This window comes from Eulemur rufifrons, chromosome 6, assembly GCF_041146395.1.
Source record: "Eulemur rufifrons isolate Redbay chromosome 6, OSU_ERuf_1, whole genome shotgun sequence".
Classification (NCBI taxonomy): domain Eukaryota; kingdom Metazoa; phylum Chordata; class Mammalia; order Primates; family Lemuridae; genus Eulemur; species Eulemur rufifrons.
The window spans coordinates 44812987-44831447 of NC_090988.1; the positions used below are offsets into that span (position 1 = coordinate 44812987).

The 18461-nt window shown below is 34.6% G+C and overlaps 1 protein-coding gene across 12 annotated transcripts in view; it reads left to right on the forward strand.

Moving 5' to 3' along the window:
- Positions 1-18461, forward strand: part of DLG2 (discs large MAGUK scaffold protein 2) — a 1100864-nt gene that overhangs the window by 627458 nt on the left and 454945 nt on the right. For all 12 annotated transcript variants that reach the window (XM_069469139.1, XM_069469143.1, XM_069469135.1 and 9 more), the window contains one exon: positions 18157-18293. In XM_069469139.1, the coding sequence (XP_069325240.1) occupies positions 18157-18293 (137 nt within the window). The remainder of the gene's footprint in view (positions 1-18156; positions 18294-18461) is intronic.

Sequence of the window (18461 nt, forward strand, 5' to 3'; positions counted from 1 at the left end):
AAGCATTTGGGAAAAATACAATACATATTACATTTTAATTGTTTTCAATTAAAACATATGAGCTATGGACTTGTATTTCTTTATTTGATGATCAGAAAACATTAGCACTAACAGGTGGCAGTATTTTTCAATGCCGAGTTTTTAATAAGTATCCCTTGCATTCATAGAGCATGCTCTGAATGATGATTTGGCCACATTCATTGTCTCATTTCGTAATGGGCTGTGCTGTCACTGAAGGACAGAGTTCTTTCTCATTCTCAAAAGCATGTATTAAAATTGTTTTTATTTTTAGATGCAGAGCCTTGACTTAGACTTGGAAAGTACCCTGAAGTATAACTGATTTAAGTGACTAAAAATGCTGACAATAATGAGTCTTCTCAAAATCTATAACTTAACAGCAAGGAGAATGAAGCTGTTTTTATTTAGTTGGCTTAGTATGTCCTGTAAATGTATATTTAAAGTAATATTATAATGCCAAAATTGAACACCATTTTAAATTCACTCAAATTTTTTTATTTTTTTATTTGTTTCAGTGGCCAAAAAGATTCTTCATGTTTCTCAAAGTAAATAAATAGTGAAAAAAAAAATAACATAGGAGCAAGAAGATTACATAGTTTCATGATTAGAAATAATTGGAAATACAGGAAAATAATTACTTGGAAATTAAAGATGATTTTTAATTTGGTCAAGTGCAAAGATTTGATAATGCAAGAGTTGTATACCAATTAATGCATTAAAATTAATTAATTGAATTGAGACTTCAGCAGCCATTATCTAGTACAAAGACGCAAGCATGTAATTAATAATAATGTTCAAGTGTTTACACTGTGCCAGTAGGTATTTTGATTGCTCTCATTTTGGTATTGGTGTTGAATTAAAAAAACTAAAGAAATCCCTTCCAAATTTTTGTTGGCATACTTCACTTGGTGCAATATTTGAGAAAGCAGCTAGGACTTTTCCTAACACATCAACTTTTAGTTTTATTAAAATGCACATATCCTCAGCTTCATCACATGAAATAAATGTAAGTGGTCATAATTATTGATGTCCTTACCAGAAATCTTTAAATAAATCTAAAATTTAACAGCACATATTACAGTTAAAGGTGATTTCTAGCTAATGTCCAGTGTGAGAAAGATTAGTATTTTCATACCTTTGTATTTATATTTTTTCCCTGAGAACTTCTCTAAACTCATTTTTATTGTGACTGTTGCTAAGATTTGTGTGTATCTGTAGAATGTTTTAGAGTTTGTCAAACTGGGATGCAATGTACAGACTGGGAGGCAAAATAGAACAGTAGCGAAGAGCAAAGGTTTTGCTGCCAGACGGTTTTGGGCTCACATCCTGGCCCACTAGTCATTAAATCATCAACCTTGGGAAAATTACTTAGCCTCTTTAATTTTTATTTTCTTATTTGTAAAATGTTATAAAACCTGCCTTATTCGGGTTTTATCATATAAAATTAGATAAGGCAAAATAAATGAAATATTATTTTCTTTGTACCTGGTACATAGTAAATAGTAAATAGTAAATACAACTATCATCATTGTTCCTCACATATTTTTATCTCATTTAATATTCATTTTTTAAAGAGAACAATCTGGCTAACGCAGGAGGGTAGCTTGAGGTCAGGAGTTCAAGACCAGCCTGGGCAACATAGCAAGACCCCATCTCTACAAAAAATTTTTTTGAAGACTTAGTCAAGTGTGGTGGCACATACCTGTAATCCTAGCTACTTGGCAGGCTGAGGCAGGAGGATGGCTTGGGCCCAGGAGTTCAAGGTTACAGTGAGCTATAATTGTACCATTGCACTCCAGCCTGGGAATGAGACTCTGTCTCTAAAAAAAATAAATAAAAGTAAATAAGGAGAGTAACCTTTAAAAACTCTGCACTGTTCAGTGTACAAGTAGACAGCAGTGTTGATTCTGTCACCCACCCAAAGACCCTCCACTTTAGCTGCTCTCTGCTGCCTCCTGTAGGAACCAAGTAAAAATTCACACTTGGTAAAATTAATAGGCCTTTTTCTTGCTAAAATTAGCTCTTCAAGTTATACAACCCCATAATTGAAAAATAGATCAGAAAGAAAATTATAATATACAAATAATAGAATAGTAATTACTCAATATACTCATTTTAGGATCTTGAGTTAGCATTTTTATGGATATACTTTATACTTTCACCTGTAGAATCATCTCCTGTCAGTTTAGGGATAGTTTTTTGAGAGTTTGTTTGTTTTTGCATCTCCCATGCCAAAATATCATGGCAAATGTAGAAGGAGAGGTTGAAATAAACTGAAAGATCACCATGATGCAAACTGGCATTCTTCTGACAATCTCAATGAAAGAGGTTTATTTATACCTTAACATTTCTAATCTTCTAGATATAGTCTAACTCAAGATCCCTGAATCAAGGCCAAAAGGTCATAGTACTTGTCCTATCAACATGAAATAATGTATAGGAAACCATACTTAAGTGCTATAAAAATAAAAAATCTAAGACAACTTGTTTAATAAGAAACAACAGCAACCGTATTTTGTTTGTTTATTCATTTAGTCAACAAATATTTATTGAGAGTCTAATATTTTCTAGGCACAGAGCATCAAGGGGAGATGTAATTTTGGTAGTACTTGCTTCTTTCTCACTCTAGACAAAAGAACTGTACATGAAAACAGAGACACTAGAGTGATCCACCTAATGACAACTGACTGGTTCATCCTAGGACCTCTTATCTGAATGGACCTCCATTCCTCTTAGATCTATATTACTTCTTGTCTTACCCCTACCCAGAGTATCAAATTTGTTTTAGCTCTTGTTTTGCTCTAACCAGCATGCAAATTTATTTTCGGTAGTATATATGAATTCTTCTGACTTCACTTGTCAAAGATTTCTTTTTTCTTTTTGTCTCTTCTCTCCTTCTTAAAGCACTTAGCTTTTATCACAATACCTGCTATATCATAGGTATTACTGTGTATGTTTTTCTCTAGTCTTCTCCTATATGCTTATAAAAAGACTTTGATGATTCTTTGGAGAGTGAGGAATGTTCTGGAGTGGTGATTAAACCAAGTCTCCATCTGCCAACAGCTGTCTGAATAGATGCACATTCCCAAATTACCAAAGCTACATTTCCAAAACATTTGAGCTGATTATGTCAATCGTTGAGATATATTCATAGATTCTGTACATTTGGAACTGTGCTGCAAAAGCCAGCACAGTTCCAAATGTATAGACATTATTTATTAATAAAATTTCATTTTATGCATATGTGAAACCATCATAGAGACTCTCACAACTTAAGCAAAGTATAGAGTAACTGGGGGTGGAGGGGTTCACTAAGAAGATGGCACAAGAGTAATGGGTTAGAACCCAGATCTATCATTCATCTCATTTTCTTCCATGGGATAAACCCAATTATGATGATAAATGAAATATAAGATGATAGATGATGTGAGTGACCGTGATCTGACAGAGTTTTGTGTGTCAAATCATTTTATAATCTAATATCATACTTTAGACATTAATAATAATACCTAAAATGTATAGAAATATAAATGGATTACAGTTCATAAAGAATTATCACATTTGGCTCTTTACAATCTTAAAAGGAAAGGCAAAGGGAATGGATATTCTTTGAATATCTTTGAAACTGGTACTTATACTGTGTGTGGTTCCCTTTCATAAATTATCATAATTAATTCTCACTGTGATACTTTGAAGTAACTATTAGCTTCCCTGATATTATATAAAACTGATTCTCAGAGAAGCTAAACAACTTATTACAAGGTCATATAGCTTTTATTCATTTTTTTGTTTGTTTTTGTTTTTGTTTGTTTTGAGACAGAATATTGCTCTGTTGCCCTGGCTAGAGTACTGTGGCATCAGCCTAGCTCACAGAAACCTCAAATTCCTGGGCTCAAATGATCCTCCTGCCTCAGCCTACAGTTTTTAAATGATAAAACCAAGGTTTGCACCAGTAAGCTTTCCATTTTACCATGTGGTAGGGTCATGCCATGTATTATTTTTCCTTCTTACATATTAGAAAACAGACTCATTGAAAATGAGTGACATTTTTCAAAAGTCCAATTATTATTTTAGCAGGTAAAATATAGTATGTCTTTTCAGTAATCATTAAAAATGTTCAAATATATAGCAGAATTTCTTTGTGAAAATTAAACTAACTTGGACAAAAGTATAAGATTAAGGTCAAACACACATACTACAAGCTTTATACAACTGGATATGCAAGATAGGACAGATTGTTGTAAATATTAAAAGACTTGACATAAAAGATCTGTGGTAACAATGAAGCAAAATTTTAAGGCAAAGGAAAGTTATCTTAGTTCAATTACTGTGGAATCGAAAATATTAACACTTTCCATCCATAATATAAGAAGGGATTCTCTATTACTCAGTACTTTCAAATATCTTCTTTGGTATCTGTGAAACCATACAATAAATGCCAGAAATATTATTTAACCACTTCATAAATTTGAACCATAGCAATTAAGCCCTTCATGGTTTCATAATGAGCAAGATGTCTTTGCAAAAAGAGGTGCTTGTGTAATTATTTCAATTACATAACTCCCACTCTTTCCTAGGATTCAACCTGAATCCAGATTTTCAAATTATCTCTTGTGCAAAGAGCTCTGTAAGGGTGATCAAGTGAGGTAGTAAAGTCAGAGTCTGCTAAAAATGCCCATTTGAAATTTTTGGTGAATTACAATGTTTATGAGCAAATTTATGAATTTAAGTTTAATACTGTAGATTCTCAGAAGATTACAAATGCCTGTTGATATTATTTTATTTTTCAAAATTTGGTTTTATGAAAAGGATGTGACAAACAGGGAATGTGGGGGGAGAAAAGAAAAGCTAGTATCTCAACTTGAATTATGAAAAGAGAGAAAATTGAGAGCAAAAGTTTCCACAAAGTGAGTTTTATTGAGTGATAACTGAATATAGTAAAGCAAGACAAATGTGAGAAGGAAAAAAATGGTGCTTTATTATAAAAAAGGAGAATATTTTCCCAACTAGACAGAATATAATTTGATGTATTCTTTAAACTACAGCAAACATTAATGAGGAAGATGAGGAGACAAAATCTGATCATGTCATCTTCCTGCTTAAAACTTCCCAAAGGCTCCCTCTCCATTGCTACTAATATGAGAGCCAAACCCCTTAACTTACTTCTGGAGCTTCATGAGCTTCTATTTCTCCAGTTTCTGTTCTCAGTATCTCCACCTAACCCCATTCACTTCTTTACTATAATGATCAAGGCACACTTATACACTGTTGATGGTACTGCAAATTAGTACAACCTCTATGGAAAACAATATGGAAATTCCTCAAAGAAATAAATGTAGACCTACCATTTGATCCAGCAATCCCACTGCTGGGTATATACCCAAAGGAAATGAAGTCATTTTATCAAAAAGATGCCTGCACATGAATGTTTATCACAGCACAATTCACAATTGCAAAGATGTAGAATCAAACTAAGTGCCCTTCAGTTCATAAGTGGATAAAGAAAATGTATTGTGTGTGTGTATATTTATATTTATAAATGCACCATGGACTACTACTCAGCCATAAAATGAAATGAAATAATGTCATTTGCAGCAATGTGGATAGAACTGGAGACCATTATACTAAGTGAAGTATCTCAGGAATGGAAAACCAAACACCATATGTTCTCACTAATAAGTGGGAGCTAATAAAAGGGTACACATGGGCCCAAAATGATAAAAAGGACATGAGAAACCAAGAAAGAGGGAGGGCGGGAGGAGAGTGTGAGATAAAAACTTACCTATTGGGTACAATGAACACCCTTCTGGAGATTGACACACCAAAAGCCCTGAATTAAGCATTATACATGATATCTATGTAGCAAAAACACTTGTACCCCCTTAATTAATATTTTGAAATTTAAAAAAGACTGTTTGTACCTTTCTACCAACTGCTTCCTCTGCCTAGAATTCCTTGCTGCCTCTATTTCTTTTTCCTTTTTTTTATTTTTAGTTTATTGATTTTTATATATTTTTTTTTAAATTTCAGAATATTATGGGTGTACAAACATTTTGGTTACATATAATGCCTTTGCCTCACCCAAGCCATGGCTACAAGTTCTTTTAGCCATTCAACAGGGCTTGACTTGGCTGTCATTGTCCCCAGGAAGTTTGCCCTAATACGATCTACCTTCCCTCCTGTTTTCCCCAAAACACTGGCATGTACTCTCTTTACTTGTTCTTTCCACCCTGGTCTATAAGCTTCTTGGGGACAGGAACAGTGTTCTGATCATATTTATATTTCCCAACTCCAATGTTATGAGTTGAATTGTGTCCCTCAAAAAGATATTGAAGTCTTAACCCCCAATATCTGTGAAAGTGACCTTATTTGGAAATAGGGTCTTTTGATAATGATCAAGTTAAGGTCATTAGGGTGAACCCTATTCCAAAACAGGTGTCTTTAGAAAAAAGAAGAAATTTGGACACAGAGACAGACAGCACACAGGGAGAATGCCATGTGAAGATGAGGATAGCAATTGGGTGATGCATCTATTAATACAAGACAAGGAATGCCAAAAATTGCCAGGAAACCACCAGAAGCTAGGAGACAGGCACAAAACAGATTATCCCTCATAGCCCTCCAAAGGAACAGACTCTGCTGATGCCTTGATCTTGGACTTCTAGCCTCCAGAACCATGAGACAATAAATTTCTGTTGTTTATGGCACTCTGTTTTCAGTACTTTGTTGTGGCAGCACTAGGAAACTAATATAGCCTAGAATCAAATGTTTTATAAATGAAGGAATGAATGAAGTATCTCACTACATTATTTTACCCCCTGCATAGTTGCTTAAAGTGTGCTTTTGGAAAAAAGATTAATTGATTTTGCTAAATCAGTTACTAATTTAGTTCAGTAATTGATTTTAAATATTAGCTTCAGAGTATCTACTTTGTTCATAACACTTCTGGGGCAACTACAATAAAGTGTTATTATCCCCTCTACCTTCAAAATGCTAACTGTCCAACATGGGGAAATGAAATATTCCTACAGCAACTGACAGTTTCGTGCATACCACAGCAGTTATTTATGGCGGCTATCTATTGCAATTGGTAGGTGTTTATGCCATACCAGCTGTTAAATGTTCTGAATATTAACCTTTCCTAAAAACAACTATGCTCTAATTCAAAGTAGAAAATGTACCATTAAAAGTGAGAGAGAGAACAAGCATCAAATGTGGTCAGTGGGGAGAGAGTACTTTTAAAGGAGTGGGGATTAGGAAGTACTTTGCAGAGAAGGTGTTGCAGGATAGGCCTATGTGAATGAGGATTTTTTTTTTTAAGATCCACCAGGCTATCCTTCGTGTGTTTCAGCCTGCTTTCCCCAGCAACAACCCTGCTAGCTAGGACATCCCCAGAAAACTTCAACATGAAATGACTTTTATGTATTTTTTAATAATCTATGTCATTTCTATGGCTTTATGTGCTAGAATCTGGATGCCTCCAAGACAATCTAGACAGTATTCAGAGGTCAATGTTAATGATCTTAGTTTGCACTAGCAGCTAGAATTAATCTAGAAAAACCATACAGACAGAGGTAGTTGGTAGGTAGAGACAGTGCCTATACTTAGGTTATAATTTAATGTTATAAACTTACGGGATATTCCATTTCAATTATAATGAAATAGTCTGTAAACCAGTAGGAGAGCATCTAATCATAATCCATCATGCATTCTCATGAACAGTCAACTTGTGGTCCAAGCAGGTTATTTTATTTATAAGGATGAAAGCAAGTTGGTCAGTGCCGATAATTCTTTGAGTTAATAAAGAGTAACTATGTCTCTCATTGGTCATTTCTATTTCTATTGTTTCCTTAGGGAAGATACTTCATTAATTCCTCACCACCCAACATAGTAGTTGGCACATTAAAAATTCTCAACGTGTGATATTTTGGTCCCCTTTTTTTCCCGTTAAGCTAAAACAATCAACTAAAGTGTGTACATCTTTGTTGATGTGGGATGCTTGACATTTAAAAGTATATCTATGCTATGTGATAATTTGGTCTTTGAACAATTCAGTAATTAATTCATTCTGAAAAATATTTGTTAAATAATTACTGCATATCAACACTGTGCTCAGATGGTCTATTTTACACAACTCATACTTTCTAGGATCACATAATTTGGTTAAAGAGGAAAGTCAATGCACATGAAAGGTTAATTTGTAAGGCAATTCAATCTAACTGCCTACATTTTCTGTTCTTGGATGCAGACTGTTGAGAACTACTGGAGGAAAACACAAACAGTGCTATCATTAATTCATAGTCTTCAAACTTTAACTAGACAATCAACACAGTTCTTTGTAATTTTTATGCATTTCTCTAAGCAATTATATCTTCCATTTTCTGTAACAGCTATTTCAAAACTTCTGTACTTTCTTAATTTTCTGACCTCATTACTTCCCTCATTCTTGGTTGATGACCATTCTTTCTTGTTATGAGAGCAAAACTCCTTTAGTGTCCTGTCATTAAACCTGCAATCTTAGCATTTATCTCTACCATTCTTTCCTCCTTCTCTTCTAATTCAGTGAAGAAAGTCACCTCTTATCTCCATATATTCATTGATCCCAAACTACTTATTAAGCACAGTATTGGGGCTAAGTATACATTGGTAAATACAACAGATATGGTCCTTCTCTTCTTGGAGCCTACATGCTGCCTAAAACTCCTTATTGCTTTCACCTGGATGTTTTGCAGTTTTGCAGGCCATGTTATCTCTCAGCTCTGGATTTTTAACATGTGTTTCCCTTTGCAAGCATGATCTCTCCCCACTCTCTTCTTGTCTTGACTCATTTGCATCTTCCAGGTCTCATATTGGAAATTATGACCTGCAGTTATCCTTCCCTGGCTCATCCCACACACACACCCCAAAGTAGGCAGGCCTCCTATGTGCTCCCATATCCACTGTTCCTCTCCTAACAGCACTTATCACACTGTGTCTTCATTGCCTTTTTTCTTGTCCTACCCTCCACGAGAAAATAAGCTGCATGAACACAAGAACCATAGATCTCTACTTTACTGATATAACCACAATGTTTAATTATGTGCATATTCGGCACATAAGTAATCATCAATAAATGTGTCTTGAATGAGTTAAATAGAAGTAGAAAAGCCTGGTATAGAAAATTAGTTCTACTGGAGTTCAACTTAGAAATGAACTGCCATCGGTTAGAGTTGACAAAGACTACAGTGGTTTTGGAAAGTAAAGAAGTGAAGACATTTCAGATGCAGGGAACAAACACAATAGCATAAAAGCATCATAGCAAGATTAGCTTTCCTGTGGGAAAATTAGTAGCAGAGAAGTAGGGAATAGTGAGAAGAGGATATATGGAATTCCTGTAGAAAATGAAAAGTAATGGACAATTTCAAGCAACAGGACAGTATAATGAATGTAGAATTTTAGGGAAACAATGATCTGAATAATAATTGCAGAATGGATTAGAGAAGCAAGCAGGGAAAGATTATAATCAGGTCTTTTAAAAGAATTTTACAATAAAGTAGGCATGTTTAGATAAGTAGTTGGTTTAGTGAAGCAGCAGTGAAGAGGAGGAATACAGTTATGTTTATATTTACATATTTGCTGAGGCTTCTGATAAAATATAATAACAATGACAAATATGTATTTCTGGAACCTCTCTGACAGGTATCATAGTGGGCTCTAGGATCCAGTGATGAATAGGTATGGTGCCAAACAAGAAAGAGCTCCTAATCTTATCTGAAATATTAATATAACTGGAAATCACAGAATCCAGGGAAGGAAGCACATTTTGAAGGGAGGTTATGACTACATTCTTTCAAGCTTGTGAGTTTAATATGACAAATCAAATCCAATAAGGGTGTTGTAGATACAAGAAGTTTGGGCACTTAACGTAGCAGTGATAATTGAAACTAGGGAAATGGATTCTCCACAAGAAAGAGATTATAGAAATAATAGGATTTAATGGAGGGTACCGTGGGAATAACTATTATTTTAGAGTACTGATTATCACATTTAGCATGCCTCTCCAGAGTTTTCGGTTCAGTATATCTGGCACAGGCCCCCAAATTTGCATTTCTATTAAGCTCCCAGGTGATGCTAATGCTACTCATGTGGGGATCACTTCTGTGAACCACTGTTTTAGAGCAATAAAAGGAAGATAAGTCAGCAAAGGAAATAGAAGTGATAAGAAAAATAAGTGAAGAAACAGGGAAGATTAGTCTTATGAAAGGTAGGAATGTAAAAGTAATCAATAGTGTTCTGTATAATGAAAGAAAAACAAAGGTACATCAGACATTTTTAAGAGTTTTGGAGGAAAATTCTGGATGGATGGATGGCTTCCTTGCCTGGTGGAACTCGTCTGCAGTTACATCAACCATCCCCGTTATAGGAATGGGTGACATTAAAACATATCTGCCAATATGTCAATATGACTTTCATTAGAAAGAAAATGCTAGATGTAAGTACAACCACTCAGGCCATAAAGATTAGATGCTGTATTAGTTTCCTGGGGCTTTCATAACAAATTACCACAAAATTAGTAACATAACAACAGAAATTTATTCTCTCATGCTTCTGGAGGCTAGATGTCTGAGATCCAGGTGTCAAAAATGTTGATTCTTTCTAGAGGGTTCTAAGTGAGAATCTGTTCCATTTCTCTCTCCTAGCTCTTAGTGTTTGCTGGCAATCCTTGGCATTCCGTGGCTTGCAGATTCATCATTCCCATCTCTGCTTCTGTCATCATATGCATTCTTCCCTGTGTACTTCTGTGTTCCTTCGTCCAAATTTTCTCTTCTTATAAGAACACGAATCATTGGATTAGGGCCCACCTTGATCCAGTATGACCTCATCTTAAGTTACATCTGTTAATACAAAGGACCTTTTTCCAAATAAGGTTGCATTCAGAGGAGCCAGGGGTTAGAACTTTAGCATATCTTGTTGGGGAACATAATTCAACCTATAACAGATGCCATGTGAGTAGATTGTGGTGTATGGAGCCAGGCGGGTAACATTAAGGAGGATTTGCAATATGGAAATGGAGTTAGTAACTATAGATCACTCTTTTAAAAACATCAGATATTATAGTAAGGAGATTGTTGCAAGTTCAAGAGAAGATCTTTTCAAGATAGGAAAGAGGAATGGCCAAAGCCAGAAGAGAAGAAAAGCATTGATGGTAAAAGATTGAATATTCCAGAGAAAATAAAGAGAAATGAAGTCCTACAGTGGAGGGGAAGATTTAGGTTTAGAAAAGAGAAATGATGTTTCTTCCTTTGAGCAACAGGAAAGCAGAAAAGATAGGTATAGAAATGGGAGATTTTGACAATAAAATAGGCATTAAAGTGATAATGCTTTAATCAGATATGAGTGGGTATCAGGAGATACATATTAATAGTAAGAAAGTTTGGAGCTGTGGCTATGGTCACCTTACTGGGTGATCTGTGAAGAAATTCTTTAAGTAGGACTGAGGATGTTTGGACAGTGCCGTAGGAATTTTAAACAGAAACACTTCTTTCAACCCCAAACTTTGTCTTTTGAACCCAAAGAGAATCCAGACAATAAAAAAAATAAAACTTTGGCTTTTAATTAAGTATATCAGCAGTGCCCAATGAGATTAATTAGCCTCTCAAATTAAAATGAACAGTACATTACTTTTTTTTTTTTGGTTTTTTAAAGCAAAATTTCCTTTCTAAAGGGGAAGAGATGACAAAACAATCTGTTATCAGTGTAGACCAGACTCACAGGGAAGGGGCTCTTTTGTTGTTTTTTAACTGAAATGTACACACATTCATAAGTTAAGTTGCCTGTGTGGGTGGGGTTTTTCTAAGATAGGGGTATCCAGGGTTCAGGATAGATTCTGTGTTTTCTTTAATAAAACACACACAGAATGTACAGAACACCACTAGCTTCCCATACAGCAGTAAACACCTTACATAGCAGATCCTAAATAAACTCTGAAAGAACCACTCTGCTTAATAATTTTGAATTGTTTGGGGAAGCCCCAGAATGCTCTCCTAATACAGTCACATAAAATAAAGTTGAACCAAGTTATGGAATTATAAGACATCATGGGGCTTAGTTCTCTATACCCACAAAGAATATTTGGGTACATTATAATGACTTTTTTAAGCATTTGAGTGTTTATTCTGAGCTTCTTAAGCACAGTATCAATCTCTGCTGCCAAGACTTCTGCTTCAGGCCCCCACCTCTCACTGACACCTCCTCCTCAGCGTAGGCAGGCAACAAGAGAAAAGGGTGAACTGTGATCTGTTCATAGCGTTCTCTTTTTATAGGATGAGGAAAAGATTTGGCGTGGAAAAGTTTCAATTAAAGGCGTTAACAGGGTTCAGACATTCCTTTGCCTATGCCTGCATCTCCTATGTTAACGAGGAATTACTATTTGGGGACATGCAAGAAGCATGGAAAGATGAACCCAGCTTTATACAATGGATGTAATCCAAATATTCTGTATGTATATCACATGTTTGCCAAACAGAACATTTTTAAGTACTTGGGGAATTAGGTGTTTAAATTTGACGTGCCTTTCTCCTTTGTTAGCGTACTGAAACTTTCACTGATTTTACTTCCTTTTGTGATTTGGTTACTTACATTTTTCTCTGTCAGCTTTGTTTATTACCAGCACACACATGAGAATGTTTAGTCTTATTCTTAATAGCATGCATTTCACAATAGGTAATGTTATGGTCAGTGTTTTTGGGTGAGACCTACCAAATCTTTTCACTGAGTTTATTTTATAATTAACTAGTCTGCTATCACTTGATGGTCTAGGGCTATTTCTTTATCATAGACATTTCAAAATGACAACCAAATCTCTAATTGTTACAAAACTATCACTTCCCCCAAATCGGTGTTTTTGCCATTTTCACTGTGCCTTACTCAAATCTTTGTAATACTCATTGTATTTGTCCTGTTGGACTATCTTGGCATATTGCATCATAAAGACACGTTTTGATTGTTTACCAGGCATTTTTGACTCATTTTCCAGTTCAGTAGAGTGGGATCTTATTAGCAGTGAACGTTCTATGTCAGGGTACCTGACCTTTTAGTCACTTAGTCAGTCTGAAATCCAGCCAATGTGTTGATTTCAAAAGTTCATTTTCTTTTATCAATTCCAGTTTAAGCTTCAAGACTCAACTCTAATGCTCAACCTTTTGTTAATTCTTCACCTGCCCCTCTAAGAAGTGAGTCATGCTCCCCTCACATAACACTAGTACAGGTATAGAACTCATCCTACCAGTTAAAGTATGTCAATGTGTTTAAGTATCTTGTTTTCCAACCAACTTGAGAGTTTATTGAAAGCAGAGAATTTTACTTATCAAGTATCCATTATGTGCCAATCACTATAGAAGATAAATATACTTACTACTTGATTACAGATGAAGAAATTGATACTCAAATTAACATAGTTATGAGATGAAAGAATCAGAATGTGAAGATGGCTCTGCTGATGCCCCATTGCCTGCTCAGTAGCTGACATACACTCTGTGCAGACTGAGGATGGAGAGCTAATCAGAGTTTACCTGACACCGTTCAATGCCTTGGACAGTTACTGACTCCAGCTAGCAAGCGTCACTGTTTCTGTCCCTCGCTCATTCAAAACTACCAACTTCACCCTTAAGAAGGGACTTTCTCAGAGACATGTGACTTTCCTTTTCCTCTTATATTCTTTCATTCATTCTTTCATTTAATGCATATTTATGAGGCAACTATATGCCTGGTCTTGTACTACTTTGATAATATAAAACAGACCAAAACCCTGTCTTCATGAAGCTTATATTTTCACCAAGGGGGCAGGCATATATATATATATATATATATATGTGTGTGTGTGTGTATGTGTGTGTGTGTGTATGTCTTTATATATTTATGTGTGTGTCTTAGGACTTAATAAGTCACATATGTGACTTATATAGTATATTACAAGGTAATAAGTCCTAAGGGAAAATGAAAAGTAGAGCAGAATAAAAGAGAGGGGTGTATGGTCAGGGGACAGTATTCAATAGGGAGCACAGGATCAAGCTCCTGGAGAAACTGACATCTGAACAAAGCGCTGAAAGAAGTGTATTCCAGGCAGCAGGAGCAGCTGGAGCAATGGGTCTAAGGTGGGAGTATACCTGGAGTGCTCTAGAAATATCAAGGCTGCAAGTGTGTTTAGAGTGGAATGAAGAAGGGAAAAATTAGCTATTTTTGGAGAGGAGGGAATGAAAGACTAGTAACAGGGAAGAGGGGGTGCTGGTCATGGAGAGACTTATCTAGTCTAGGTCCTATAATGTAGACCGCCTGCCCCTGCTTTAACAGAGTGTAGGCAAGAAACATCCAGATAATTTGGGTTTGGTCTTACTGTTCAGTGGTCCTAGCCCACATTTGTCTTCATAGAGTAGTCATCCAAAACTTATTAGCACTATCTGGGTTTAGAACATTGCTTCAGCAAGGTTCAACTACCCTCACTCACAGGAACCCACTCATGGATCATTATTTCTATAGTGTTTCTGGTCAACCCATTCCTTTATATTTATTTTGTCCACTGTTGATAGTAGCTGGTTATCCAATACATAGTATATAGTGAGGAGATACTTATTAAATGATGGGTGTGAGAATTAATGAAGACAGATGCAATCTTATAGCACAGATGGATACTTCCACCTTTAAATAAACCTGTATTCTGGATGTAGACATAAGCTACACATTTACTTACTGTGTTGAATTGACTATCTGGAGCATGGTTGGGCGTTGATGATTAAATCTTGTTTTTAAATGTATTCATGTCTCATCAACATAAGAGAAACATTTTTATCTCTGTACCTTCAGAAACATTCTCTGGCTCTGAAAACGATATTTACTAAAAATACCTTTTAACTAGTGAACAGAGTCACTAGTTAAAAAGAAAGACATAAACCTAATCTCAAGAAAAAATGTTATTTGCTTTTTAGCTGATATATTTATGTCTACACTATCCATAGTGATTTCATTGTCTTGGTACAATCTTCAACTTCAAATGTCAACCACATACTTATTGTCTTTGTTGGATTTAACCTTCTTTATGGTGATAATTTACTTCCATAGCTCTTTGTAACTAAGACTGTTTGTGACATTTACTGCTGGCATAGTGGATGTAAATCAGAGTCCCTGAAATTGTTTTTAACCTTCCCTTTCCAGAGTTTGGAATGAGCTCTGTACTACTGTAAATGCAATAGATTGATGTTAGCATGTGGTATGAAACTTTTGTAAATATATTTTTTAAACTCCCTTAAGTTCATATTTAATAAAGTAATAGTTTTGGAAAACGTGAGCTGATATGTGTTTTAAATGTCATAGGAAAAGCCAATTAGGGTACATTTTATTTACTCTTTGGTCATCTTTTGCTTAATAAACAAATTGTAAATTTAAGGCAAACAAAAACATTCATGGTTCTATAGATGTCAAAGCATCAACAAAGAATAATTAGTCACATCGGAAGGAAATTAAAAAACACTGATTTTAATTGCCCTATCAATTTAAATCCATTTTTCCATTTATTTTTAACAACTATTATAATTAATTTAACAAAATAATCATTGCATTTCAAATATAATTCCAGAGGTGTTACTTTATAATTTACTGTCATCATTTTCCAATTAACTAATCATTTATGCTCTTAAGAGCACATAGCCCTACCCAATGTTTATTCAATAAAAGCATAGTGAAATAGAGTTAGTATTTTTTAAAGTATTTTTCATTATTGTTGTGTAAAATGCCAAAAGTTTTTATGATAGCTTCATCATTTGACTAGGTGTGTGGATTTTTACAAATTTCTTAAGCCAACTATTAATAAGTTATAGAAATTCTGTCTTTAGTAACAAAGGCCTTTGTTTAATATCTATCCTTTTGAGTAATTTACATGTTAATTATCATTATAATTTTAAAATGTAATGAAAATATATTTTGTACAAGCATTATGCCAAATGTTTATTCAATCATATTTTGAAAGAGATTTTTTTATCCTTATACCTTGAAGTATTCTATCAATCACTCCTTTAAAATGACCTCATAATGATTTTTTTTTAAATACAGTCATGCGTTACTTAACAACAGGAATATGTTCTGAAAAATACATTGTTAGGTGATCCTGTCATCATCGTGCAAGCGTAATAGAGTGTACTTACATAAACCTAGATGGTATAGCCTATTGCTCCTAGGCTACAAACCTATAAAAACATGTCACTGTGCTGAATACCATAGGAAATTTGAACACAATGGTACATATTTGTGTAACTAAACATAACTAAAGGACAGATACAGTAAAAATATAGGATAAAGGATTAAAATGGTATACCTGTATAGGGCACTTACCATGAATGGAGGTTACAGGGTTGGAAGTTGCTCTGGGCAAGTCAGTGGGTGAGTGGTGAGTGAATGTGAAGGCCTAGAACATTACTATACACTACTATAGACTTTATAAACACTGTACACGTAGGCTACACTAAATTTATGACAAATTTTTTTTCTTTAATAATAAATTAGCTTACCATAACTTTTTTCCTTTATAAACTTTTAAATTTTTTTAACTTTTTGACTTTTCTTAATAACACTTAGCTTAAAACACAAACATAATATGTAGCTATACAAAAATATTTTTTCTTTATATCCTTATTCTATAAGTTTTTATCTATTTTTAATTTTTCTTTTTACTTTTTAAACTTTTTTTGTTAAACTAAGGCAGAAAGATACACATTAGCCTAGGCCTACACAGGGTCAGGATTATCAATATCACTGTCTTCCACCTCCACATCTTGTCCCACTGGGAGGTCTTCAGGGGCAATAACACTCATGGAGCGTCATATCCTATGATAAGAAAGCCTTCCTCTTGAATACCTCCTGAAGGACCTGCCTGAGGCTGTTTTACAGTTAACTTTTTTTTTAATAAATAGAGGAATACACTCTAAGATTTTAAAAAAGTATAATATAGTAAATACATAAACCAGTAACATAGTCATTTATTATCAAGTACTATGTACTGTACACAATTGTATGTATTATACTTTTATAGAACTGGCAGTACAGTAGTTTTCTTTACACAAATATCACCATGAACACATGAGGGATGCATACCACTACAATGTTACAATGGCTACAGTGTCACTGGGCAACTGGAATTTTTCAACTTCATTATGATCTTATGGGGCCACCATTATATATGTGGTCCATCATTAACCAAAATGTCATTATGCGCTGCATGACTATAACTCTATTCTTGTTATAATTCCATAATTTAATATAAATAAAAATTTTATATGCCATAGTACAGTAAAATTCATCTCTCAAAATAGAAAATCACCATGTTTAAAATGATTTGATATTAGCCATTTATATTATAAAGATAATAAAGTCAAAGAATATAATCTATTTCTTTATTCTTTAGACTGTTTTCAGAGATGATTCAGTTTTGTGTGTGACTAGCCTCACTATCAGTTAATAACAGTAAGTGCTAGGAAGTATGAAAATATGACAAAGTGGCCAGAGAAGAAAACATGAAAGGCAAGCATCTAGCTTCTTTGCCTTATCTTCTTTCTGAAATTATTACATAAATATCCAGTGTATTTCCCTCATGGCTCTTATCTCAGAATTTGTGCAATTTTCAACAGCCTTATTTTTCATCCTGAAGTATCAAGAGTATACAGGTCTCTGCCCAACTGATTGTTGATACCTCTCTTCTCCATGCCAGAGTAACAGCAACGAAGATGAACCTGTAGACTCAATGGTCACATGATTAGGATTGTATTTGTGTTTTTCCTGGCTCACGTAGGATTCCTCCAAACCCTTTACCTAATGCCATTTCTGGCCAATTACCTATTATAACCTGATTAGCTGGGTAATAGCAGCTAGTTATACAGTCTTGAAATAAAATAAATGTTCACATGGAATCAACTTCAAGATCATTGCCTCATTAGCATTAATCAACAAGCCTTCAAATATTTCAAGAACAAAATGGATTGAAATAGAAATCTTACTGTTATTTATTGCATTTATAATAAATTGAGGATTCATTTTAAAAAACTGTTAAATATGGCTATTTGCATTTTCTTAAAAAAATGGTAACAAGGCTTTCCATTTTCTGTTCTTTTCTCATAGGTTTAGGCTTCAGTATTGCAGGAGGTGTGGGAAACCAACACATTCCTGGAGACAACAGCATTTATGTAACTAAAATTATAGATGGAGGAGCTGCACAAAAGGATGGAAGGTTGCAAGTAGGAGACAGACTACTAATGGTGAGTGTGACTCTAGTAAAACTGTGTATATTTAGAAATCTATTTCCCAGTGTGCAACTGTCTTAGTCTGCTTAGGTTGCCATAACAAAATACCACAGAGTGGGTGGCTTAAACAACAGAACTTTATTTTCTTACAGTTCTGGAGACTGGGAAGTCCAAGGTTTCAAC